The sequence below is a fragment of the Pseudomyrmex gracilis genome, unplaced genomic scaffold, assembly GCF_002006095.1.
Source record: "Pseudomyrmex gracilis isolate BER0280 unplaced genomic scaffold, ASM200609v1 scaffold_453, whole genome shotgun sequence".
NCBI lineage: Eukaryota > Metazoa > Arthropoda > Insecta > Hymenoptera > Formicidae > Pseudomyrmex > Pseudomyrmex gracilis.
Window position 1 is genome coordinate 2,177 of NW_018021037.1, and position 27,617 is coordinate 29,793.

General features: G+C 40.3%; 1 protein-coding gene and 2 non-coding genes across 6 annotated transcripts; all 3 read right to left on the bottom strand.

The window, feature by feature from the left end:
* On the bottom strand, window positions 1-27,169 carry LOC109860714 (xaa-Pro aminopeptidase 1-like). 4 transcript variants are annotated; one of them, XM_020439985.1, is made up of 13 exons: window positions 26,486-27,169; window positions 4,551-4,774; window positions 3,805-3,846; window positions 3,113-3,292; window positions 2,920-3,037; window positions 2,355-2,733; window positions 1,863-1,983; window positions 1,358-1,721; window positions 1,012-1,245; window positions 749-912; window positions 514-609; window positions 194-425; window positions 1-121 (listed from the first exon to the last, which is right to left on the bottom strand). In XM_020439985.1, the coding sequence occupies exons 1-13, from the start codon at window positions 26,529-26,531 to the stop codon at window positions 99-101; spliced, it is 2,223 nt and encodes a 740-aa protein (XP_020295574.1). In that variant the 5' UTR covers window positions 26,532-27,169; the 3' UTR covers window positions 1-98. The 4 variants fall into 4 exon arrangements, with proteins under 4 accessions (XP_020295574.1, XP_020295575.1, XP_020295576.1 ...); XM_020439986.1 differs by lacking the exon at window positions 3,805-3,846 and having other exon boundaries at window positions 2-121; XM_020439987.1 differs by lacking the exon at window positions 1-121 and having other exon boundaries at window positions 314-439.
* Trnaa-agc lies at window positions 4,872-4,944 on the bottom strand. Its single transcript has one exon. It is a non-coding gene; the product is annotated as a tRNA-Ala (tRNA).
* Window positions 19,880-19,952, bottom strand: Trnaa-agc. Its single transcript has one exon. It is a non-coding gene; the product is annotated as a tRNA-Ala (tRNA).
* Window positions 27,170-27,617: the final 448 nt, after the last annotated feature.

Consider the following 27,617-nt stretch of genomic DNA (forward strand, 5'->3'; position numbering starts at 1 on the left):
GACACATTTGGAAGTAATGTATTTTAAAAGTAAAAAAGTTACAGTTAAAGACTGTTTGTTAAAACAATCAGCAGGTATCAATCAACGCGTTTCCCCGATTAGGTCCGCATTCTTATAAGATCTACAACAGAAATTGCAGCACATTATTAACAGTAACAATGATCAAGCGCCGATTGGTTGAAACATCGCTTACTTGCCGCAACATGATAAATGGCAACAATCACGACTAAAACGTGGAATTGTCTTTTGACGGACGGCGTCGAGCGAGAATAATCAGGAAAGAAATCCTGACTGTTTGAACTTGATTCTGGAATGGTCATAGTCTTCATCATCATCCAGTAAAATGCTTTCATTTTCAATCTCTTTTTTAATTCCGTACCAACTTCTTCTCGTATGCGTTTATTGTAATTATTTAACCAACGCCGCTGCACAATGTGAACTGTTTTTTTATTTGCTATAACATGAAACCTTTGACGTGGTAGGTTGTAGAAAATTTTTATTTTTAAAACTTACGTGCAACGGGGTTAGCATGTCGAAATTGATGAGTTTTGGTTCGTAAGGAACGAGAGTGACATCCCGGAATCTAAGAAACGTCTTTTCATTACGAGGCTGGAACGAAACAAGTTTTTGTTTTTGGCAAATATTAACATTTTATATAAGAATTAACGAAATATACCAGTATGAAATACATTAGATGTAGAACTTGTTACAGTGTGGTGCACAGATAAGAATGCATCAAAGAACGTACTAATTTGCCAGCCGTTATTACTTCGAGTATGTTTTCCAAACGAACACCGAAATCACCCTCTTTGTAGTAGCCCGGCTCGTTCGACAAGAAGAATCCTGGCTTCAATCTGGCGGAACATCCTGCGAGTGAACTTTTGTATCCATGATACGAGACGCTGATAGGCGCTGCAACGCGTATTCTTCCACTAGAATGGCTTATACGGATTGCATTCCGCATTCTCGTGTGAAGCAACTATTTTTTACGACAAATCGTCGATTACAAACATTCGTGTACTGAGGAGAAGTGACCAATCCCGTGACCGGTGCCGTGCATGTAATTGTAACCGGTGCTCCACAGCGGCCTTCGCGCGACAGCGTCCAACTGATCGGTCGTTGTATCGCTGGGGAAGATAAGAGACGACAGCTCGATCGAACCGATTAGCACCCTCGTGTAAGCCTTTTTCTGTTCATCGGTCGGAATTCCAAAATGAAGAGTTCTGGTCACGTCCGTGGTACCGTCTGGCAAAACAATTTTTCATTAATGTTTTTCGTGTGCTTATATGCGTATGTGTCACGATCAATTCGGCTTATTATTTTCTAGCAAGATAAAAATAAACAAAAGCTTTTGTACCCAGATACTGTCCTCCGGAATCCACTACTAATGTGGATGTGGTCCCGATTTTGATATTGGTCAAATTAATCGGCTCGTAATGCGGCACAGCTGCGTGCGGTCCGTATCCTGCGATTGTCGGAAAAGCGATACCTCTGTTATAATCCTGTTCGTAACGTAATTCGTTGGCCACTCTCGCTACTTGCATCTCGTCCCATCCTTCGGAGTTCAACTCGTACTGCTCTTCCATATAGGCCAGGAAATCGCACATGGCCACCGCGTCTCTTAAATGAGATTTCCTCATACCTGCCGCTTCGACTTTGTTCTTCTCCGCCCGTAGCTCGATCACAGGCGAAGGTTTTGGCAGTCTTTTCTCTACTGGAATCTGATGGAAAAGATTTTTGCTTATAGATATTTGTTGTTTTTTTAATTTCTTATGTTTCTTTTTTCCATCGCAAATATTTTCCCGCAAGAAGTTAAATTCAATATCGAATTGAGGCTCAATCGTCTTTTCGATTGCACTTACGGAATCGTATATTTCTTTAGACGCACCAAGCGTGTAGCCGCAAGGTGACGGAAGCCACACCGTGTTCCAGGCTTGAGACATAGTTTTCAAGTCGTACCAAATATTCGTGTAGTTGTGCAACCTGCAACGATGATTGTCATTTGCGAGTTTATTTGATTCTTTGCGCAATTATATTTATTACGATTATAAATTGTTGTCCTTTTTCAAGACTTAATGTTAAATAATTTCGAATTGATTTACATGTTTCATAAAAATGTGTAAAATGATAATAAAAATAGAAAAGAGCCAATACGAGGCAAACACAGGATATTAGTGTGAATCAACAAAATTTATTCAATGCCAAACGTTTCGATCACAAATTTCGATCTTCATCAGTGGCAACAACATAACATTAAAAAATTAGGTTGTATATCAGCACATTTTATACAGTTGAATGACGAGCAAGAGCCGATTTACTAGTACTGAGTAAAATGATATTTTGTTTTTTCTTACTTGACACAGTCCGCGTGAAAGCATGAGTCGGTTTTCAAATGTATATCGACGGATCGCAGAATTTTCTGTTTTGGCGCGTAGAGATGTAAAGATCCTTGAGTGACAATTGCGTAGGCCCTTATGACAGGTGTATGCGGTAGATCGTAACCGCGGATGTTAAACAGCCATGCTATCTCATCCAATGCAGTGACGACAAGCGCATCGGCCGACCAGAGCTCCATTTCCAACCGGATGCTCCGAACCTTCTCTTGCCACGGTTTACCTGAATATTCGTCTGTCAGCGGATATGCCGCGTGTGAATTGTACTCAGGCCGACCCACCTGCCAAATCAAGTCCACCAGGTCGTTACGAACCGCAACTAATTTTACGGTTGAATTCGCTGAAATAAGATTCGCGTTAGTCGCGTAAAAGAGAGTCAGTTTTGTCGCGCAATCGATAAAATTTATCTCGAACTTCGAAACAGAGAAGATAAAATTATTTCACTCATATGTGTAATTTATTTTATTGTTTTGTAATTTTTTTTGCTATCCATTTCACATCGATTTCCACTCAATCAATGATTTACCTAATTCCTCTTCCCACAATTCCCACATGTATGCAGATATTAACTTCGGATTAGCGCCAATACGCACTTCCGTTCGATTTCGAAATTCGTGAATCAACCATTCTGTTATCGTTGGTACCTACAATTTATAATGCAAATACATCACATTAATATATCATTGTAATACTCTAAAATATTCAGATAATTTACTTACATCGTGTTCACCTTCTTTCATTAGAATCCAGTTGCAATCCAACTGATGATCTGCTTGAATATGATATCGACCGTCAGTCCAAAATATCGCTTTATCTATAGTGACCAGGGCTTCTCCAGCGCTCCCATAAAATCCGGTAAGAAATTCTTTTCTCATATCACTCGGATCTAGACTTTCGCTCTGTATAAAAATTTCATTAATATAAGACGTGACATGTGAAAAAGAATTTTAATTTGTATATATATTAAAGTAATATTTATATTAAAAAAATTTAAAAAAACAAGCATTAAAAAAACAAGATACGCCAAAAATTATGTTCTTAAAAATCAATGTTTCCCAAAATGTTGCTCAATATTGAGCTGCTGCAAATTGAGAAGTTTTAATTTTAAAACGGTTTTAGACAAACGCGCACTTTTTAAATTTTTTTATAACATTGTCATTCACACGCGTGGAACAATAATTTTCTAATTCTGTTGAAAATTATAATAAATTTATTCACTTTGGGAAACTTAGATTTCTGAAACTACACGTACAAACACTTTTGTGCGTTTAAAAAAGGAATATACAATTTTGTTCAATAAATACGCGTGAAAAATCAAAGCTACAATTGTGCGCAAAATGCAATATATGAATGTTACTGTTCAATACTGCACACTGTCAGACACACACTATCACACATCACGCAAATGTACCTCTGAAGGGCCGTCACGGCCGTGAGAAACGAAGCTCACTGTCTGAAAATTTCAGCATAAATAAACAAAAACCACAATGTAACGTCTTGTAATTATAATCAGAGTATAGATCCTATAGTACATCGTTTATATATTAAGACATTGAACAGAGATTGATACTGAATCTTTATTAACATTAATAAAAAAACAGAAAAAAACAGTGAGTGCGCTCGACTGTGTTTTTGTTAACTCGTGCGATGTGTGCGGAAGGATACCAAAACAGTATGTGTTTTTTTCTACGTGGAACGACCGATAATGCTTTCACTTTGGATACTCGCGCGCTTTGAGCGTTAGTCTAGTTTTGTTTTACATTTAAAGATCAACAAAGATGAGCGTTTTTAAAGAGCGCTCACACAGACGTAACATCCGTTGGACGTTTATAACTTTATGTGACGTTTAATAATCATCTAGTGAAAATTTACAAAATATTCTTTGTAGGCATAAGCGCCTGGAATGAACGCACTCTGATCGCGACTATATATACGTATATATACGTACGAAAACAATAAAAAATACTTAAATCTTTGAGAGAACACGGAAGTCGTCATAAATAATATTAATAATTAAATTTTGACAACGTTAAGTCGATGACTTCGCGTATCGCTTGTCTATTTTTCACAAAGTACAGTAATCTAGATAGATGAGAATCATATCGTAGAATCATGATCGACACGAGTTAATCACATTGATTAACGCGTGGAACTCACTTGGTGCTCGTCGTCCGATGTGACGATGTAACCGTCGAGGGCCGGTCCTTGAACCGCGGTCACTCGAGTCATCTCAGATCTTAATTGTCTCAATCGCAGCGAACTATCGTATCGATTGACAGGTTGATTTTCGACGTATGCGTTCGCGGGGCAGTATGATCTCTGGGCGCCGTTATAATTGATCTCCGGCGTCGATAATTTGCCGGCGTCAGCTCTCGTTAATCCTGCAAAACAATAATAATTTTTGCTCTTTTTTCTCTCTAGTAAAAGTATAATATAAAAGAATAGTACGTAAAAAAGAAAAAAAAAACAATCAGGTTTTGGAGGCGCCGGGTATCGATCCCGGTACCTCTCGCATGCTAAGCGAGCGCTCTACCATCTGAGCTACGCCCCCTTCACGTCGTCGTAACCCTTGTAAAAAAGATTGTTATACAACGTGACATATAATTGCAAGTACGTAATCTCTTTCTCTCTTTTGTATGTACATTTATACGAGTCGATTTTTAATTTTTTGTACAATTTATTAGTTATATATACTTTAAAAAACTTGTATTAAAACTCAATTACATGTGCAGGCTTTGAATGTAAACAGATCACAATATAATATTATATGAATAATTTTTATGAATAAATACTTTGAGATCATTGTATTTATTCTAAACAATTTTAAAACAATTCTTTCCCCCCCTCTCTCTCTCTTCTTTGTTCTGCAATAAAATAATAATATAAGAATTTAACATAAAAAAAGAATAGACACTTAACAGAAAAATTAATGCAACGATGAAGTAGACTTTAGTTAACGACTTTAGTTAATTACTTTAAGTTAATAAAGATAAATTAATCTGATATCAGATATATTAATATAAGTAATTTAATATCAAATAGTAAGTGACTGTGTTATAAACATTTTTTGACAATGTTGAAGTTTTCAGAGAATAGAGTACGATATTAATCTTAAAACTTCTGGAATTTAAATAATTCTTTGGATCTTCACAAACGGGCTACGTAATTACGAGACTTTGGATTGATTTCATTGACCGGAACTAGTTGATTGCCATTGCATATGTTGCGTCTCATGGGAATCCAGAGGGTGTGCTAAGTGGTGCTCGCGTATCAGGAAAGCATATCGAACTCGAAGCCTGATCGTTTCGAAATGCACAGTCGATCGCCACGTGCATTGAAACCTTTGCCAGCATCTCACCAGTAATACAAGCCAGACAGACATTTATATGTATATCTGTACGCGAACAGACTTGTGTTTTGTTTCCTTTTTCTCTTTCTTTTCGTGATCATTGAATCCGCGACTTTCCGCGCGCTGACGTCGTCGTGCGGTGAGATGCGTCACGACGACGCGCGTTGTTGTTACTCCGCGCCACGGGAATCGATTTTGTGTGCGACGAACGGATCGAAATTTAATTCGGACAAAATCGTGCGCGTTCGCACAGTTTATCATTAATGCTAGAAAACTGGGTCAGCGTATTGTTTAATTTAATAATTTAACGTAAACATCAAGTAATATTAAATATATTACTAGGGAAGTAGGAACGTGCAGTAGGGAAGTTTTACTCCGATGTAACCTTACAATTTTCAGCTCGGTAATTTTCTCTATAAATTTTCCCCGCTGATACGGTGAGGATCACGCGCGTTCCTCGTTCTTCTCTGGTCACCGCTAATTGTTCATTAATTTCATCTTATCCTTTATCTGATTGTCGCAAGGAAATACACGAAGAAAAAAACAAAGACCATCTTGCGCGTGTGGGTTTTATTGCAACAGAGATATTGTCGCGCGGAGCGTCAATAACTTTTGAATGTAGAACAATATTTTTTATAATAAATTTACAGTTATGTAAGAAACAAAGGAAAAGAGAAGAGATATATCTTTTTGTTAAAATATCGTACACATATCTCAAACGAAGAAAAATTTTCACAGAAAAGAAAGCACGAACAATTGAAAAGTTCAAAATGCATTTACCAGGAAAAAAACGTGTCATTTAATAATAACAAATTGAAAAACTGAAAAAGCGATAATATATTCACCGTTATATTTATTATTCTATTATGAATAAAAAGACACAGTATACATTGAACCTATATAGATTGTCTTAATTAAAAATTTGATTCTCTCTTAAAAATTTCAGGTTGTATATTATTTCATACCAGCATTTATATAAAATTGCATTTGTATTATTTGTGATACAAATGTACATGTACTTTAATTTAAAAAAGCACGCGCTTCTCTTTGTATTTCTAATTTGTATTAATTTTTGTAATATTTCAAACTGTGAATAATGTTAAAAGATTGCAATCTTTCGCAAAAGAATTCGCATTTGAAAATTATTACAAAAAGATCACTCGCATTGCAAAGTGTTCATTGTCCAGCTATGGCGTTGCAAGCACTTTTCAGTTGTGAGAACACGGGTTTTGAACTAACAAAAAAGAATTGTAATTAAAATATAAACTTTTTATTAAATATGATCATAATAGAATACTACAACAAGTTATAGTTTCCTGATAACGCGTTACATTAGATTCGGTTATTGTACGAGAATATAAACGATGATGTATAAATCGCACCCCTACATCCAGCAGTTGTAATTTTAATTAACAAGCGCTGTAAAACCACCGGTTTGGCCGGTATATTTATTTACAAATCTCGTTATCCCACTGTAGAATAACCGAATCGAATGTAACGGGTTATCAAGAGACTATAATTGGTTTGTAGTCTCTTATCGCGATCGTATTTAAAGAGGATATTTCCCCACGTACGAAATAAATTTCTAAGGAAACGATCGTGATTTAATAATTGAATTAAATTTGTACGTACGAGTGGATTTTAAAATACATATGTGTAATGTAACACACTTTTAGTAACAATAATAGTAATGAGAATTTATAGTCGGCACGTAAATGAAGGCAGTGTGATATTGATGCGATATTAATTTGTATAATATAATATCTTGTGTCTCTTAACATTTCAAAAGACCCATCTTTAGGACGCACATGCTCTTTGATGTTGTTATATCGGCTTTACTGTTGGATCGTTTTACTATCCCGAGAATATCAGGATAGTATGAACTCTCTCCTGGTTATTCTCGGGTGGCAGGTAAGCTGAATCCAAGAACGCGAGTGTGCGAGCGAGTTGATCTCGTCGGAGACGAGACGCACACCGTAAAAGCAATATTCTGATAGTGTATATCAGGGTGAAAGTCTGACAGAGGCAAAAGTGATTCGCCTTCTTGGTTGGTACCACGTTGCCGTTGTTCTATCATTTGTTCACCACTCACTTTCAAGCTTTAAGCCGATCAGGTTGGCAGCATGACGAAGAGCTAGGTGGACTTTCACGACTGACGCGAATTCCGCTCGCTCGTTGCTTTTATATGACGTTCCTTTCCTGAGAATGCTTGTTGCGTTATTCTCACACTGAAGGCTTTAGACTGAAGGTGTGTATGTACATATATCTGGGTCATATATATATTACGAGTAAAAATTTATTACAATTGCGAGATAAGATTTGTCTAATACAGAAGAATCAGTGCGAAAATCAATAATAATTAAATCATTTTTTTTTAATGACAGTTAGTATCTCGAAGATACGTGTATTTAAACTTCGTTAGGCTAAAATTACATTAATAAAATGAATAATTACGCAGACAAAGAAAGAGAGAGAGAGAGAGAGAGAGAGAGAGAGAGAGAGAGAGAGAGAAGAGAGAAGAGAGAAAGAAAGAAAAGAGAGAAAAGAGGAAAAGAAGGAAGGAAGGAAGGAAGTAAAAAGAGAAGGAAGAAAACAGGTAGAGAAGAGGCACGCGGCTATCACAGGAGACATATGTTTTGCGAGCTCGAGCATTAAATGACGCAAAGGAGGAGAGATGATCGAGATAGTGCGAGCACACAACTGTTCCTTGAGATGATTTTTAGAATCTTGCGAACAGGCTCGCATAATCCGCCGAAACTTGTGCCTTCATCTCGTCTGTTTGTGGACCAGTTTCCGTTGCTCGCAGAAGCGGTCCTTTCGTCTTCTTCTCAATGCTACTGTCCTGATCAATAAGATGTTAGGAATACACCGGCAGTTTGGCAATAGAGATTCGATTAGATATATTTATCGCAGCGCGTAATGGTATTGATTATAAAATGTGTATACTAAAATGCAATGACTACTAATCGAGCGCGCGTATTCGCGGATAAAAAACGGCACGACAATGATCAAACAAATACGCGCATAAGTATTGCTTCAAGATCACTCGTTCTGTACAAAAAAAGAAAACAATCATGTCGAAAACTTACATGATCTACATTTGTATGTTCAAAGCTAGACATTGTTACAATTGTAATTGAGTTTTACGGAATAATAAAAAGAAAAAATTTATTTCTGTGATAAAAAAATTTGTTTTAAATTTTCAAATTATCAACGAAAATATTATCATTGGATTGGCGGTTGAAATTATCAACAAAAATATCATTGGATTGGCGGTTGAAATTATCAACGAAAATATTATCATTGGATATGTGAATGAAATTTAAACTTTAATATATGCAATATTATTATATCATAAAATTCGCAAAAATGCAATTTGATGTCTCTGAATGTTTATTCTCTTAGTATTAATGTTTTAATCGGTCTTAATGCTTTTTAATTAATATCTTTGATTTTTCTGTGTAATGTGTATGTATATATTTGACTCTCATTAAATTTAATACACGTATTATATCTTACGCATTCGTGGAAACATATTCACCGTGATTTTGTGATCTTGTAATTAAGAACGTCATTTTGTAGAATGTGTGTGCGCAGTGAAAAAATCATTTCTCTCTCTCTCTCTCTCTCTCTCTCTCTCTCTTTCCATACAGAATGAACTATCTATTCATCTAACAAAATACCATACGAAAAGCTAACACGCGAATCTACAAACTAGTTGCGAACGTCACGAGATGATCTTTAGTATCTACTTATCAGGATTGCATAAACCGCTGGAGGTTTGACGGTTTACATTATTTGCATCTTCAATCACTGGTGTCGTTCGGTCGTTCGGATTGTTCATCGTCGAAGCGGCTATTATTTAGCTTAGTTTCTCATCCGAGCTTCCCAGCAACCGGAGATGTTCTCGATACAATAATTCATTACTTACTTCCGTTCTGTCATCGACGTCTCGCGACGCGTCATTGATTCGTCAAATTTATGAGGCTCATCGTCGATGCACAAAAGCAGCAATCTCGGATCAGCGATTCATGCGGTCGAGAAAGTACAGACGCGCACGAAAAAGTCGAAAATTCGTAAAGCCGGTTACACGTTCCTTTGCTTAACTATCAGGAATTCATCTTCGACGGCCGACCAGCGGGGGCTTAGATTTGGGATGGCTCGAGGCTTTTTGCAACAGGATACTAGAAGCGAGATTACTACGCTCGCGTTTGCGAGGGTAGTTTATATTTCGTTTCGGCTTTTTTTCACACGTCGCGATGTGCGCGACGAAAAACTTAACAAATTTATAAAAATATAAATTTATACGAAACTCGCGCGATGTAAAGTTAAATATTTTCACAAACGTTGTAAGCAAAGCTTTTGTTATATCGTTTACGAATAATTAATATAATAATAATAATAATAATAAATATTTCGTAGACTAAAATTCTGATCTGTTATCACAAGTCAGTATCTGATACAGAAAAATATCTTTTCTCGCAAATTTACGTACTAATTAAACGTGTAATAAATCATTTTTATGTAATTATTCTCATTTTCCACGGGGCAATGAGAAAATGAGCCACTAGATTCCGTTGCTGCGCTCACATGTGTAATAATATCATTGTGCTTATCGTCGCATATTATTACTGCCAATGGGATTTGCCGGGAAAAAAAGGAATAAACACTTCAATTGTACGCGCGCGCGGCACACGCGCGCGTACAAACCAACCACATCGAATGTGCTTTCCACGCAGCTGCATCCGTCGCACTCGTTTGATGCACGTGGGTACACACGTACATGCGCGCATACATACGCATAGCAAACGGGGGATTGCGGAGCGGACGAGTGCGCGGTGCGCTGGCGCCGTCAGACGTCATCGGCGGAGATCGATAACCCGCTGGGGAATCGGCGTGCGTGTTACCTTCGGGTTGACGGTGGGGGTTGGTAGGAACGGTGGAGAGGGCGGGCGGAAACAGAACGGCGGAAAAAGGAAGACGGAGATGCGGCGGTGTAAAAAGACATCATAAATCGCTCCCGGGCGCATCCCCGCATTCGACCGCCCTTCATTCTCACCCCCCCGCCTCCGACCACCCCCTATCGCCCCCTATCGCCGACCGGAGTCGTTACTCTCTTCCACCCTGGCGGAATTCGAACGCTTCCCGCCACCGACCGCCTCGCGCGCTATACGGCCCTGGCCGTAGTGAGATGGTCGCTTGCTTAAGTGGCTCGCTCCGAGCCACCGCCAAGGCCGCAGACCTCGTCTCCAGGCGTTCGCCGACCGAAAGTCGCGCCGCGAAAAAGATGCGTCGCGGGAGCTCCAGGTTTTTAGCGGCTCCTTCCGAAGGACGAAGCGTCGCCGGTGCCCGCCACCCTGCCAGGATAGCAGCCCGCGACGGAGGTGCATCTCGCTCGTCGCGAGTGCGCACTTGGCGCGCGAAGGGTTGCCGGCCACCCCGACGTGTGGGAGAGGGAGATATGTGTGCGCGAGGGTCATATCGACGACGGATACGCTGCAATGGATGCGCGAATGCAAAGGCGCGGAGAGGCGGCCGCGATTGATTGCCTCTGCTGACATGTGCGACCTTGATGAAAGGATAGACCGCGACGCCACGTGTTGATGACACTTGTGGCACTTGAAGGTCTCAATCTCGACGTTCTTCAATCATGACGTCAAGCGTGTGTTAAATACACAATCGTCGAGCAACTTCCTGACAAATTGACCATTCTTTTATATAGATGCGCAAAAGATTGAAAAAAAAAAAAAAACCTGCTACGTTATTTCATCTTCTCGATTCGACTTTATGTAACAAATAATTTCGGGGTTGTAGATGAAGACAATTTAATTAGAGCGTGGAATAAGGTCAATTCCAAGGTCCGACTGTATGAAGTGAACATACAAGAGACATGAGAGACGAGTAGTTAAGAGGGACAGAAACTGATGCCCGACAAAGAGGTCTACTGCTAGACTTAACTGCTAAACAGGAACACAGAACGAAAGATAGGAAAGAACATAGCTCTTATAGCGCGGATAACTATATATGCATGCAACTATATATATATATATCCGTATGTAAGTTATTTATCGGCGACTTTCTTTCGAGAAAGAGAGACTGTGCGAAGCCACAAATACATATATATATACACACATATATATATATATATATATATATATGCCGCGCTATCTCACTGGCGGTATAAAGCAACGGCGAATTGACCGAACGAAAGGTAAAGCAAATGATTCGACGGACAGAGGGTGAAACGCGGGCCAACGGGAATATCGGATCGTAATAGGAATTCCCGATTGGCGAGCGGAACGGGATGGCATGCGGAGTTAGAGGTGACGGTTTTCCCGTTTCGCGACCAGTTGCCGCTCGGCGACGACACAACGGTGACAAGCGGGGGATCGATAAGGCCTCGTACGCGTAGACCGCGAGTCGCGCCGCCCGGTGGAAATACGACCGGAAATGGAATAGGCCGCCATCAGACGACGGTAGGTTCCCCGGTAGGTGTTAGCCGGTGTGTTTTTTTCGATCTCGACTCCCGGTGTGTTGTGAGGACCGCCCGGAGTGGATAAACGAGGATAAGAAACGAGGGAGCCCCGCGGTGCTCCCGACTCGAATTTCTTTTCCGCGCGTCGCAGACGCAGCAGATCGGAAGATCGGCCGAACGACGGAAATGCTTTGTATTTATTGGAAAACAAGGGCGGTTCGGTAGCAGGGTAACACGAGGACACAGGGAGTGATTTTCATGCACAGCCCCCTCCCCTTCTTTCCTCCCCCTCGGCGGGGGGTAGCGCGTTTCACGCAGTCAGTTGGTGACCCGAAACACTATGGTGCAGTCATCGACGTCAATAGGGTTGCCCTTCCCGAACAGATGTTCGCCGTACGGGAACGAATTATAGTCCCTTGATAGCCCGTTAGGCGCGGTCCAGTCATCGTGCACAAGTGTAACGCTATGTAAACAACAATTGTCGATTAGCATTATTAGTAATTTCAGCGAGAAGCGCTGTGTATATTAATCCGCAGTTTACAAGTACGATGTGTGTTTATTCGCGTCGCTTCGCTATATCCGCGTGTGTAATCGACTCGCCATGAAATTGGCTACGCTAAGTACGATATACTATAATTTAGGGTGTGTGTATGTGTGTATGTATGTATGTGTGTGTGAAATAATCTTCTATTCAATGATTCGATTTGCTGCTGGAAATCCATGACACATTAACAACAATTTTAACCGTATTCCACTGAAGAAGATCCCGAATCTAAGGATCGAAACGTTTGGAAAACATTCAATAAACAAGAAATCAACACATTACCTTCCTGTGTTTTGGCTCGATATCGGCCTAAATTATTAGTCACTTTTATTTAATAATCTTCTAATCGTAGCGTGTTTCAATTTGAGTTCGTTTTGGAAATTTAAGAGATCGATGTGAATTTTCGTAACTGAAACCGTTTGGAAATACAATTCGAGCAAAAAACGTTCGATATCAGAGTGACAATTGCGTAAACAAAATGTTACGCTGTCGCGATATTAATCGCATTATTATTTTATTATGTGCGTTGTTTATTGTTAAAAACTTACACTGCGTATTTGTACTATTTTTCGTGAACAAATACACGATAAAATGCAACCTTCTTCAGCTTGTGATATACACGGAAAAAAAAGATTTGCTAAAGTAGCAAGAAATTAGTTACTATATGGCCAGCAAAAAAACATTTGTTAAGTTTATTAAAAGTTTTGTTTTGCCAACAAAACATTTCGTTGATGAAACAAAAAATTTCGTAGAGTCAACCATTTTTCTTGCTAACCATATAATAGCAAAACTTTTTTTTTCCGTGTAGAAGAGTCTACAATTAAAATATTCTCTTCCGAAGAGAGAAGAGTTTCGTAACAGATTTTGTTTTTGTTTTTTTTTTTTTATATTAATTATTACACGCGACAAACACGTGGCAATTTATTTTATTTTGTCAGAAATTTGTTGTTTTTTACTCTCGCTTGAGTAACGTGACGAATTTTACGCGAGCGTGTCTGCAACAATTACGACGCGAGCGCGTTTCAATAGCGCGAACTCAATTTTGCCAAGAAGATTTAACGGAATGCGACAGAGAGCGAGGAGGTGGCTTGCGCTTGTTACCGCGTTATTAGAGAAGTATCAACAACGCGGGTGTCTGTGTCAGCTTGATTCGCCAAGTAAAGAGGAGATTGATTCAAACTCTTAGCGCGATTTAGCAGCGGCGAAATGAAGATGCGCAGAAACCGCGTCTGTGGCGAGAAACCGCGCTACGAATCGAAGTCGCTCATGAGACGAGTATCGGGAGCGCAGGACGATAACGTTGGACTTCTATGTGTCTACATATGCGTCAACAGGTTGCATGTAAATAAATTGCAGTGGTATTGTTCATAAAAATTACTATGCTGTTTTTACACATTTTCCACATTTTGCTGCGAATGGAAATTGCATCGAACGTATAAGGGAGAAATAAGGAGCGATGCGACATTATTTTCTATTTTAACTTTTGAATAATTTATTTTATGTTAATAGTATGAATTTTTTTTTAAACGACAGTGTAATTGCAACAAATTAGCAACATTTGTCAAAATTAATTATATACATCGCGTATCTGCGACAAGATTTGAAGAAAGAAAGCGAGCAAGATCCGCTTTGCGAGGCGCTGAAAACTTCCGCAAAGTGATTTAAAGTACTTTAAATATCGCGCTTGCAGTGCGCGTACCTTTGTCTATAAAAAAATAGCAACACTGTAACATTGCAAAACATTGCAAATTAAATATAAAACCCCAAGTCAATTTTCAACGAAGAAAAGAGATTGTTTTGCAAAATTACGGGCTCGACGCGCGCGAGTGCGATTCGCGCGCGACTGTTAAATTATTATTATTTATTTTTTTTTTTTCAGTCACTGTTGCGACGCGCGGGGAATTGCAACAATTTGCTGTAAACAAGCGGCAGTTTGCAATTACACAGGAAAACAGAAGCTGCAACGAAGGCGAAAAGCCTGCCGTGTTACATTTGTAAACTCGGAACTCGGCGCGCGGCATGATAACCTGGTACGCGACGCGACATTTTGTGTTAAAAAAAACGCCACCTCCGACTATCGCGTGTATTTCCGTGTATTATCGCTCTGTGAAAGTCAATTAATTCACAAACACACGATCGCACTCGTATATCGCGGCGTGTGTTAAAGAGATTCACGATAAAATTAATTGAATTGAGAGTCGCGAACGAGCAAAAGTTCCCTGAACGCGAAAATTGTGAATCTTATTTTTGTCATTGCATTTGTTCTGTCTGTTGTCGGTTTCCTGTAAAAAGCGTTTTACAAAACAAAAAAAAACATATTTCGGTCAGGAAAAATCAAAAGCTCAGTCACTAACAATAAGAAGAAATCTATTTGCTCTCTCGATCTTCTCTTGTGCTCTTAAAAAATAGAAATCAAATCTTATTTTAAGTAACGCGTGCAAATTTAACATTTTAAGAACATTTTTATAAGATTATTGCAAAAATCAATATTTACGTTTGATTTATTTATGTTTTCAATAATGTATTATATATTTTTTTAAATTTTAATATCACACATATATTCTTCAGTATTATGTTTGTCCGTATCGTTGTGTACGAAAGTATCATTGCGCGGACACAAACTTGTAAAAAGTTCATCATTTTGTTAAGTAACAGTTTCGTCAGTGTTACACAAACATCACTGACGCGTGAACGTTCGTTGATTCGCGCGGTTTTCCGGCGTGAATTCGCAGCGCGCGTTCGCGCGAATACGAGATGCACGAGTATGCAACATATCCGGAGGGAAGTCATTCATCTTACTCTCGCTGACGATGCTGACCATTTTTTGTTTACAGATATTGGATTGGTGACAGCGACGGGTAGCAGGACCGTATGAGAGCGCAGGGGGATCACGGTCGGCAGCAGAGACCCCGGCCAATGTCGCTCGTGCACGGCCGGTTGTGATGCATTAATTAGGATGGAACAATAGAGAACGAGAATTTTTAACAGGGTCGCATGGCACACAAGAGGTCGAGGCGTGGGAGTAGCATCTCGTCGTAGCCGACGCCTGGGCCTCGGCAAAACTTGAACGGAAACCGAGTCCGGAGATAGAGAGACAGAGACGGGAAGAAAGAGAGAGAGAGAGAGAGAGGAGAGAGAGAAAGAGACACCTTTTTCACATGGCTCCGCGTTCTCTCGCAAAAGCTGAACTCGAGAAACGTTTTCTCAGTAACTTTTCAGAAACAATTAACGCTTGAATTTATTTGTTGTATTTTCTTACATTCATATTAATTGTAGAAAGTTGATTACACATTAATTGATACAAGCTCTTGTGCGCGCGTATATTCACACGATTCTTTTCCAAGCAAGAACTCTCTTTGGAGACTCGGGGAGCGAGAATAATTTGGCGCACGTGAGAAATATCACGGGGAGGGTATTACGCGTTGATTGCGTATATTACGTAAGTCTTACAAGCGCACTTGATGAAAACACGTGTGTGCTCGTCGTTGTGCGCGCGAGAACGTGATGTATCGGTTCATTCGCGTGACACGTTACATGATCGCCGATCGTCGTGATCTCGTCGAGTAATTTACGTAAGCAATTGCATAATCGACGTCTGCACATTGTAGCTCGCGCACCCACCCACGCGAAGTCCCTGTCACGCGAAATTTGAACATATTACGGTCGTCAATCTTCTCGCGACGTGTTATTACGTCCGCTTTGACGTCTCTCGCGTCAATGTTTTATTTGGCGTTTCATTCTAAATCAAGGTGAAGTGGAAGAAAATGGACTTCGACCTCTTAGCAATAATAGAATCTCTGATGCCAATTTTAACTGACTCGTACGCTCTCTAATCGCACACGCGGTGAAAATACGTTTGCCTTGCACATCTTTCGATTCAATCTGAACAGAAAAGTCATTTGCCATTAAAAAAAAATTCGCGTGTCAATATTTATTGAGTTATTAATTAACAAATAAGCCAATTAGCGCGCGGGAACCGACGGATTCGGACTTCGTAGTGTATAATTTTTATGAAAATCAACAAATTGCAAGAAGCTGCGTCGCTTTGTTTTGCCGCTCTACCTTTCCTTGTTATAGAACATTGGAACATAAAATAAGTAATTTTTCCTTTACAACGAAAAATTATACACTTCCACAGAATCCGGACCAACGCTTCCCACGCGCTCCATTAGCTCACATTGATTAATTAATAACTCAATAAATATTGCGAATCTTACAAAATGATTTTCCCGTTCCAATTGATATTCTGTTCAAATCTATTTCCGTACTGTATCAAAACTTTTTCAGAAACATCCTGTATAAGTATATATATATATATATGTTTCTGAAAAAGTTTTGATACAGTACGGAAATAGATTTGAACAGAATATCAATTGGAACGGGAAAATCATTTTGTGTAAGATTCGCAATATTTATTGAGTTATTAATTAATCAATGTGAGCTAATGGAGCGCGTGGGAAGCGTTGGTCCGGATTCTGTGGAAGTGTATAATTTTTCGTATATATATATATATATATATACTTATACACATACATATTTATATCATGGAATAACAAATGATAGCAATTAAAATTCAATCTGGAAAATGCGGTTTGAGTAAGCTTCCTCAAGAACGTGAAGGAATAAAGGGTCTGGGGGAGGATGCGTGGTGTTACCAAGGCATCAGCCCCTACAGGGAGTGTTCGAAGGGCCCGATGATTCCCTCTCGCGGCGACGTTCGCGCACACCATAAGCGAGACCGTGTACGCGAAGAACGCACGCAGACACGTACTCACGCACGCACGCACGCGTCTTCTCATAGGCCCGCACGCCCCGGCACGGACTGTTTTGGCCTTACGCACCGCTGCGCGTACATAGGTTATCGGGGAAGCATGATCTCCGGCTCGCTTCCTTCTCGGCGCCTCCTTTACTCCTTTTTAGACCGAGGCCGAAGCCTGACTGCGGTCCAACTGTGCACGGAACGCATAAACAACGAGAATCCTCGAGAAGCTCTACGCGCGCGCGAAAACCGGCGGAAATCCGGAAGAAAGGATTCCGCTGGGAGTCCGATTTTTCCGTCCAGTCCGAAGGAAAGTTAGGAAAATTACTTCAATTTTACCGCTTTTTTCAGTTCTCCCCTGCCTTCTTTTTTTTTATCTCATATTTATTTATTTTAAAATAACAGCTTATACTTGTGATTTATTTTTAATCGCGCCGGTGTCACGATTATTCGCAAGCTCAACTACTTGAGGAATATTAGTGCGATTAGTGCGTTTCTCGCTAATTTCACGAAAAGGCCGTTCTTGGCCTGTGAGAAAGGATCGCCGCTGTGTTCTCGTCTTTGTGTCTTCGTATATGCACCATCTCACTGCGCGTGTCCGACGTATTGCGTCACCACATTCACACACGCATTATTAGGATCGCAGGACGGGCTTTCTTCTGTCCTGTACCCGATGCATACGATGCACATGTGCGCGCACAGGATGCGGCTTCGCTCGTCGTCACGTGTCGCACGCGTCAAGCACGGCGCCGCCGCTCTTTGCGGCGATGCCCGGCAAAGCGCCGAAAGCGCTGAACAAAGAAAAAACATGCGGCGCAACAGGAGAACACGAAGCACGAGGGGGTTGCACAGTATAGGCCTACACACAGTTTCTTTCGTTTATCCTATTAAAGGACAATAGATCGAGACTCTCTTGAGAGGGTCGGATTGCGTGTCTCGTTTCACACAAATTGAACGCTGACTGAAAAAGATCGTTTCGTGAAAGCCGAATCGTAAATCGTTTTTGCTTGTCCGTTCACATTGTCAGGATCTACCCCTGCGGTAGTGTAAAGCCGGTTTGACGACTTTTTGCAAGCCAGACATGCAAAGAGAGACGCGAGCACGCGGTGAAAATTGGACACCGCGTTTCGGCTGTGCCTTCGTAATTTTCTGTTTTTTTTTTTTTTTCAATTTATGTAACTACATGTAATTCATTCGAATACAGCTAAGTGATTGCGACGCAGCTTTAAGAAAAATCGAGCAATTCGGTAAAAGAAAAGCGATGCGCGATTTATCGAGTTATTGTGTTCGTACACAAACCTGACCGATTAGCGCCGATGCTCGAGGACTAGGATTAGAGAGCGCGAAGGAAGTCTCGATACAAACTACACACACGAAAACCGCAACGCGAACGTGTGCGAACGTAACGCTTTTGCGGTCACACACACGCGGGACATCGCGCGCGTGCTGAGCATTCTAGACAAAGCAGATTAGAAGGCGGATTAGGAGTGGCGCGCGTACACCGAGGCAGCATCAGTTTACATATCTGGCGGTTGTTGGTAAATCACGGTTTAGAATCAACCGGAGAACAGACCGGTCGAGAAGGTGGCCAGAGGAGCTAAGCGAGCTTAGGCCAGCGCGGTAGAATGTCTCTAAATGCTATACCTGCCGCGCGCGACGTGCGTGGATGCGACGAGTCCTTACGTACGTATGTGGGTGTGATACATCTGCTTCTCGGAGGACAAAGAGAGAAAGAGAGAAAGAGAGAGAAAGAGGAGCCATGGTTAATGGTGCACACGTTAATCTGCATTTTATCTGCTCGTCCTGCAGACTCGCTGCTTTGCAAAAAAATTGTAACTTAGAGCGTAATGTTTCGTGAAATGTGATATATGTACGTACAAAACAATCGACGACTTCTCTTTACTCCAGAGACTGAATAACGAACTGCGAGAAAAACATTATAAGCGCACACGCAGTGAAAATCTTAATTTTTGTGCGTAAACGGCTGCAAGTGGAAAAAAAAAGTGTTCGGAAGAAACTTGTGCGAAGAAATTCTTTCTCTTCTCTCTCTCTCTCTCTCTTTCTTTCTTTTTTCTCTCTCTCTCTTTCTCTCTTTTACAACAAACTCTAAAATTAATTTTGAGCAGTTGTCAATTTAAGTAAAGTTTAATGCAAAAAAAATATAGAGCGCGCGACTTTTTTTCTCTCTTCCTTCTTTTCTTTCTCTTTCCCTCTCTCTTTCTTCCTGTCAGTTAAAAAAATTAGATTTGTATTATATGTAACAAACATAGTATCAAGTTTTTGAAACAAAAAAACTGCTATAAAAAAATACAACAGTATACTGCAACTTTTCAACTTATAAAAAAAAAAAAAAAAAACTTGGAGGCGCCGGGTATCGATCCCGGTACCTCTCGCATGCTAAGCGAGCGCTCTACCATCTGAGCTACGCCCCCTTGTTGAGAGCAGACTGCTCCGTGCACTTCAGATGTCCTTGAGAGGTCCTTTGAGACTGTTACATATCTGGCACACATTTGTTTATAGCTATTGTCAAAATATAATATACAAAAAAAAAAAACTACTGACTCGGATTTTCAGTCATTGTTATCAGAGATACAATAATTTTTTCAAAAAGTTCAATCTCGCCTCTTTTTCTCGAGATTTGTTTGTGTGAATTAATTCAATACGTTTGTCAGAGTAAATTTGATTCTTGATTAAAAGCAATCAAGAGATTAATTTGATAGCAAGATTTGACACGCGTGCTTATTCAAATTGAAACGTGTTTTGATTTCGTAACGAGCTTCATATCCGCGTGCTTATTCATACTCGTCCACGTGTGCGGCACGGCTTTAATTGAACATCCACAGCCTTGACATACGCGTACAAGGTAATGTTGTACTATAACGTAAGACCTCACGTTTCATTCACGACGACGGCGCGCATGTCAAAGTCCTCGTGCACACCATATGTTTTCTTTTGTAGAACGCAAATATACGCGCGCAGAAGATTCCACAAAACTAAAAATGACAAAATCACTCGGGGACAAAATCTATTGTTCTTTCTTCAAATCTATATTTGTCTTTTCTTTCTGTTTTTCAACAAAAACAGAATAACTTTATTAACAATTTTACCTACAAATTTTTGGAAGATTTGGAGAACATTTGTAAATAGAAATTAAATATGGGGGGGAAAAAAAACACGCGACGCATATAAACTATACAAATATATACATTCGATGTGATGCGAATAAAGGACAAAAGGGTGGCAAACTCGAAGGCGGAAGCGGAAAGAAGCATTCGATCGAGACCGCGGCGCGTTTGTTCATCGCGCGTCGATTGCCAGCGGTCGATTGTCACCGTTTGATGGCGTGCGCGTTCCAGTGACATGGTTTCGCGATAACCATAAGCGCGTCCGACGGACATGGATGCGCACATTGGATTCTGAGCGAGATAGCGGCAGCGGAGCGAAAAGAGACGAAAGTACCAATGCGATTGCGAGAGAGACGGGGTGTCGAAAGAGCGAGAGAGGGAGAGAGTGAGAGAGGTCCTGCCAACCTCCGTCGCAATATGGTAGCCTGCTATGTCAGGCAGTCTCTTTTCCGATAATTTGCCACTCATTAACATAAAACCGAGCCACACGATAGACGACGAACGGAGGAAACAATAAAAGAAACAAGAAGCGCGTCAAGGGAAGAAGGGAAGCAAATTCTTCTTTGAATTCTCCCTGAACGAGGAGGTTTACTTGATTGTGAACAAAAAATGCAGTAAATAGTCAAATATTCTAAAAGAAAATACAACAAAAATACGATAAAGTTTCTACAATTATTATCTGCCATTAAAAAAAAAAAAAAAAAACATTTAACAAATTAATTCTAGAAACATAAAAAATATAAAACAATTCTGAAATGATATGTGATTGATTCATTTTCAATGCTAACGTCACTGTTAGTATCTTCTTTTTGCAATGTTTATTTACTTCAGAAGTCTCTGCAATGATTTTTATTATATTATGATTTTTATTATATTATCAAGCAATTTCAAAATATAATATGAAAGCGAACAACGAGATGATAGATGCGTACGTCTGTGCGTTCATGTTTTGACTTTTCACGTTGCATATGATTCGAAAATAACATCTGTTAATAATTATTTCTAAGCAATTAGTGGAGATGAATATTTTGATATATATTTATTTTATCGTTACACGTGCTGACGTATTATCGGGTTCATTGTCTTGTGTTAATTTTCTGAATAACAAAATAACCGGCGAAAATAATATAAAAATTCTAGAATACGTTGCAGTGATTTTATAAATGAATAAAACAATAGAGTTAATAAAAGTTAATAAAATCTCAAAACATTGATGAGAACTTGATCTAATTTCTCTTCGAATTTTACATGAACTTAAGGGCGTCAGACAACGTCGAAATGATCGATGCGCTTATCTCTCGCGTTTGCGGAGGAATCTCCGGTATGTTGGCTGCGCATAGTTGGCTCGAGTTTGCAGTCGGCTCGACTAGCGCAAAGCGAACCGTTCTCGAGAACGAAGTATCCGCGCCCGTAAACAACTCCCGTTGAAGCGAAACGGAATCGTTAGTACGTAATCGGCATACGGAAGTATGGCCTAAATTCCCTACATCGCTTCACACATCGCAATGCTTCATCGCGCTCTTTCTCCTAAATCCGTTCGGAAAAAAGTTTTCACGACTAACGTAAATGAAAATCGCAAAAACAAAGACTTTGTCAGTTCGCGTTATCAGTTAAAAAAAAAAAAAAAAAAAAATTGAAGATTGTGAGAAATTGCGGACAGAGAGAACATTCGCTCATTGCCAGTCGTTTTTCATGCCACGCGCCGTGTTTTTTGTGCCACTAATTTAAGCTAACATAGAGACCGGCTCTCTCTCTCGTTGGTCACGAAATTTGAGTTGCTCATCCTCGTCGTTATTGTCGTTTGAAGATCCCGAGATTTAAATTCTTCTACTTTTTTACCGGGCCGTTGGTCACTGAACCAACGAGATTTCTCTGAGACAGTTTTCATTCTATGGTTTAAACGCGAAAAATAAAACTATAAAAAAGGGATTAATATAACGACGGTTGTTAATCAAAGAGAATAAAAAATCACAAACTTCTGAATCTACAATAGTTGAATTACAATTCTCGAAGAATTTTGTTTATTGCAATTTATTTGTTTGCGAGAAAATCGCGCGGAAGAGCAAATTTAATAGAGTAATGTAATGTCTCGAAATGTAATCGAAATTACACATCTGACCTAGGCCTTAAGAATAACAGACAGATAGTGACGCAAAATCAACTCGGCGGGGATTAAACGCGCACGTTTTATCAATGCACAAAGCAGTTACTGTGCATCTTCAATCGAGAGCAAAATGCGATTGAGATCTCTGATAGCTTTGTCGTTTCAACTCATTTCGTCTCGGAACAGAGATTGAAAAAAAAAAAAAAAAAAAAGAACGATTTGTGTTGTTTAAAGCAACTGAACGATCTTTGTAAACTCTCGAGAGACGCCACGCGCTGATGTTACGTGTTACGTACGTTATATAGTTGCACAGCACGAAGTCGGTGGTTGATGAGTTTACGACTTGGTCGAATCTTGAAACGACCGAAACTTCACAAGCGCCGGCGCGCGACCGCAAAACTTCAGTTTTATTTATAGTCCAAACCTGAGTCTCTTCTGGGGTGCGTTCACCGCGCGCGGCCAGATTCCAGCGCTTATTACGCGAGAGAGACGCCGCGCGCGTTTCTGTTACATTATTTCGCGAAGAAAATCGCGACAAGCGGGATTTATTTGAGCGCGCGTGCGCCCGCGCACGTATCGGCACCGACAAAATTAAACTTTTGGATGAGGTTCCAAAAGCGACACTCGATATTCGGTAGATTTAAGAGGGCAAGTGTGTCGAAGAGATCGCGTCGCGATGACGCTTTTCCTCCACCCGAGCAAAGTCCGCGAAATTCGCCGCGGCGGGATTCTTCCCGAGAAGACATCTCTTCGAATATATTTCGCGAACGTTTCTTTATACAGAGAAAAATGTTTAATTTTAGACGCGCGACACTTCCGTGGAAAGTTGATTTCATTTCGAAAATAAATGCCGCGTTGGACATTATTCTTGGTAGTCTTGTCATCGATGTATCATCGCGCTTTATTTTGAATCCGCGGATTTTTCGAATAATCGCACGCGGATGACGACGCACCTTCGCGCTTCGACGTGAGAAAATCTTTTTCTAGATTGCTGACGAAGACGGTGTTATAAATAAATATACAAGCCGCGATCACCGCGCGACATTTTCTCTCGCGCGAAAAGATCTCTTCGCTCTTCGTAGCGATAATACCGACGCGATTCTTTCTAACCCAATCGATTTTCGATCGAACTCTTGTAGACGATAGATACTCTTGTCGATGCGACTTTTGTCAAGTACGAGGTAATTTTTAATTACGAATTGTCTATGCGATTTAATCTCCGAGTACATTACGCGCGTCTTTGACTTAATGCGAAGTGCTCATTATTTATGCAAAATGACGTTTTATTGTCGGGCGAGCGGGTATATTGCCGGTGTAATATCGCGCAGCGGCGCGATATTACCACACCGGAGGTTTACTACCTCGAAAGTAGTAAAACAATAGCGGCCTGACGCTAAGTGACGTGATGATGACAAATTATGTATGCCGGCAGGAAGGAAGGGCCAACCCGCGTTTATGACACCCGCAGAGGACGGGGGACATTAAATTAACTTATTCAACAATCTCCGGCCTTGGAACGGAAGCTGCGAGTGCGCGCTTATTGTTTCGTACGGCACACGAAACGATTACCGACCCGTCAATCAAACGCCAAAGTGTTCGCGACGTATATATACATATACATATACGTATCACGAAGAATCGTCACACGTGGCGTAAAAAAAAAAAAACACGCTAATTACGCGCAACAAATGCTCGCGATTTATCTACGTAAGACTTTGATGTAAACGTTTGTTTTTTTAATTGTGTGCAACAAATGATAATCGTCGGAATAAAACGAGCGTGTGTATAATTGCGGCGACTATAATCGCCGATGTGTCGCGCGAGATACGCAAGAGACTGAAAGATTTCAACGCGTTGCCGTGACACCAAGTGACGCCGGTGTCTCTCGTTTCGCGCGGACTAAAATAATCGCTCGCGAAGAATGAGAAGAGAACACGATAAATTAGCCGTGGCGGTTCGCCACGAGGTCGCTGCCATTCGCGGTCGTCTACAAATTACAATTTCGCCGCGTGTGCGGTCGTGCGACGAGGGGAATCACCGAGGGCCGAATCTATAATGCACGAACGATCCCGTCCCGTGGAACGCGGTTTTGCACGGGCGTCAAAGTGGCACGATCGAGCGTCGAGATCGAAAAAGATGCGCGCGACGTGATGTCGGCTTATGTAACTTCGTCGAATCAATTACGGATTACGAACTTTAATTAGAGCGCGCAAGAAAGTCGAGCGAGATAATCTCTCGGAAAGTATCGTTTTCTTCTTGCGAGCGCAGATTCTCCTCGCAGGCGGAATCGCTTTCGATCGCGCTTGAACTCTTAATCTTCGATTAAGAAGATCGATTTTGAATTGTAGTCCTCTGTTGATCGATTAGTCATCAGCAGAGTGTGTACTCTTTCCAAGTTGTAATCCCGGATTTGTTCCACAACGAAGCGCGTGTGAACAACTCGATTTAGTTTTTCCTTCGGACAAAAAGCGCAGAATCTTCTTTCTTCGCGCGAGAAAAGCTGTTTCATTTGCAAACAAAGGCAAACACGACACTTGAGAGGCGCGCCGCAGTTTCGCGATATCTATCTTCGCACCGTTCGCAAGGTTTCTGAATGCGATCTCTTTGTTGTCTTCCGAGAATCGCGTTGAATCAATTGATGACATAATGAATGACATCGTTATTATCGTTAACTGTTGTTATTAACAACAGTTCGATTGTTTTATACGTTACTTTTCTCGGTAACGGATTTTCGGAGAAATTTAACTATTGTTACACTGAGAAAAAAAAGTTGTTGAAGTTACAAAATAGTATTTGATTCAACTATATGCAGCGGTCGCGGGCTGTCAATGAAATATTGATTAATGTAAGAAGATATCATGTTTCAATAGATATAATAATTAGATTATACCGAAAGACAATTTATAGTTGTTTTAACAAAATTATAATTTGCTTAAATACAGGTAACTTTGAACGTACAACACAATAGGACAACACAATATTTTGTCTGCTTATAAAAATAAGCAGTTTGATTAGATGAAATACTTAGTACAAAGAAATTCAGATTATATTCAATTAATGTAAATGAGAATTGCCTATTTCATCTTTTTTAACAGTATCTTTTATTTGAAATCACAACTTATATGTTCGACAAAACAATTCATGGTTTAGTAAATTAAATATGTTCATTACCACTATTGTTAATTCAACTTATACAAATTTATTATCTTTATTACCATATGCTTGAATTGAAAACACAAGTATTTCAGATAACAAACTGAAACTCAACTAAACGCATTTAGTTGAGTTAATAGTATTTTTTTCTCAGTGTATTACAAATTTATTAATATCGATATCGTGTGCGCCTATCGCGCTATTTGTGCGCGAAATGTATTTTTTATTTTGCTTTAAACGCGTGCGAATTAAATATACAGCAGAGACTACTGTATCCGAATATCCTGATATCCGAACATTCTGTCATCCGGACGTTGTCTGAAAACAGCCGTTTCGCTTCGATGTTTGCATTCAATGTACGTACTTTTCCGCGTACGGTCGATTGAATCGTAAAATCGTAACAGTTTAGTACGAAGCGGAACAGAGTACGCTTCATAAATTAAACTTCCCGTGAAAACAAATTTATTTTTTGACTCATATGCACACATAAATTTCTAACGTTTTTTTGTTTGTTCCAACCAATTGTTCTGCCCGCTCGAACGAGAAAAGACACGCGACTGTTGTTCAAGAGATCGCTACTCACCTAAGACGCAGGACGCGAGAAGAACTCGAAAGACGAGGTTCTTCATGATCCTCGAAAGTCCTCGATGGCGCCGGCGCGTAAACGTCGATCTCTCGACGCGTCGAATCCGAGTGAAAAAGAGCCGGCGCGACTTTACGTCAAGCGTGCACAAACGCGCGCTTAAATCTATATTTAGATATTCGCACTGCAATAATATTAGCACCGAGAGTACAGAGGAAAGGCGTCACTGGAGAAGATTTGTTTCGAAGCTATACAGAACGAAACCCGCGTTTAGCGGATCTTCCGGTTCGTGTTGTATCAGCTGAAATCGCGAAGCGAGAGAGAGTCAGCTGTTTTCTATCAAAAGATGCCTTGTCGACAAAACCTCGAGCAGCTCTCGCTGTAATTCGCCTCGCAAATCCCCTTTTGCTCGGTACTTCGTGAATCGTACGAGGTCACTGTAATCTTCATCGATCTTCTTCTGTCCGTGGGAGATGCGATTTTGCGCGGGAAACGCCGCTCTCGATTCTTTTCAGCGCGACGGACGCTTTTGAGATTTGACACGGTATTGATAAAAATAAAAAAAAAATAAAAAAAAAATAAATCAATAAAGAAGCCAACGTGAGAAACGGAGACGAATCTTCGGACGAAGCTTCGACGGACGGTTTATTTGCACTGCGGTTACCTGATGCGAAAGCTATTGGAGCGATGCGCGACTCTAAAGAGAGACTGATCGTCCCCCGGCTCTAATTCTCTCTGTGTCTCTTCCTCCTCCACCGCTTCTTCCCGCTAAACTGCCTCCTACATCGAGCGGAGGAGGTGGAGATGCCTCGTTGAAAATTTTACGATATTTTTGTGTGTTGTTGCGAACGCGACGTTGAATAAGGAAGTGGAAAAGCAAACTTCGCGCGTTGATGAAAAACAGTGTCGATTAGACGAAGTCAAAAAGAGATTATGTATAAAAGGTCTTCCCAAGAGACCTCCGTAAGTAGATGGAAGATTGGAAGTTCGCCAAGAAGCGGTCTATTAATTATTCAGTTTTTTTTTTAAATGTCATGCTATTTATAATGATCAGGAAGGAAGATGAGTCAATATTCACATAGAAAGAAAAGAAAGAAAGAAAAAGAAAGTTGCCTTGAGAAAAGCAACAATG

What these genes read in the sequence shown, in the direction of transcription:
- LOC109860714 (XM_020439985.1), bottom strand. Translation starts at nt 26,531, where the DNA reads ATGAAGAACCTCGTCTTTCGAGTTCTTCTCGCGTCCTGCGTCTTAG. An exon ending in GCCGTGACGGCCCTTCAGAG is followed by an intron (nt 3,293 to 3,804) that starts GTACATTTGCGT and finishes ATTTTTATACAG; the next exon opens with AGCGAAAGTCTAGATCCGAG. An exon ending in TTTCACGCGGACTGTGTCAA is followed by an intron (nt 1,984 to 2,354) that starts GTAAGAAAAAAC and finishes TCATCGTTGCAG; the next exon opens with GTTGCACAACTACACGAATA.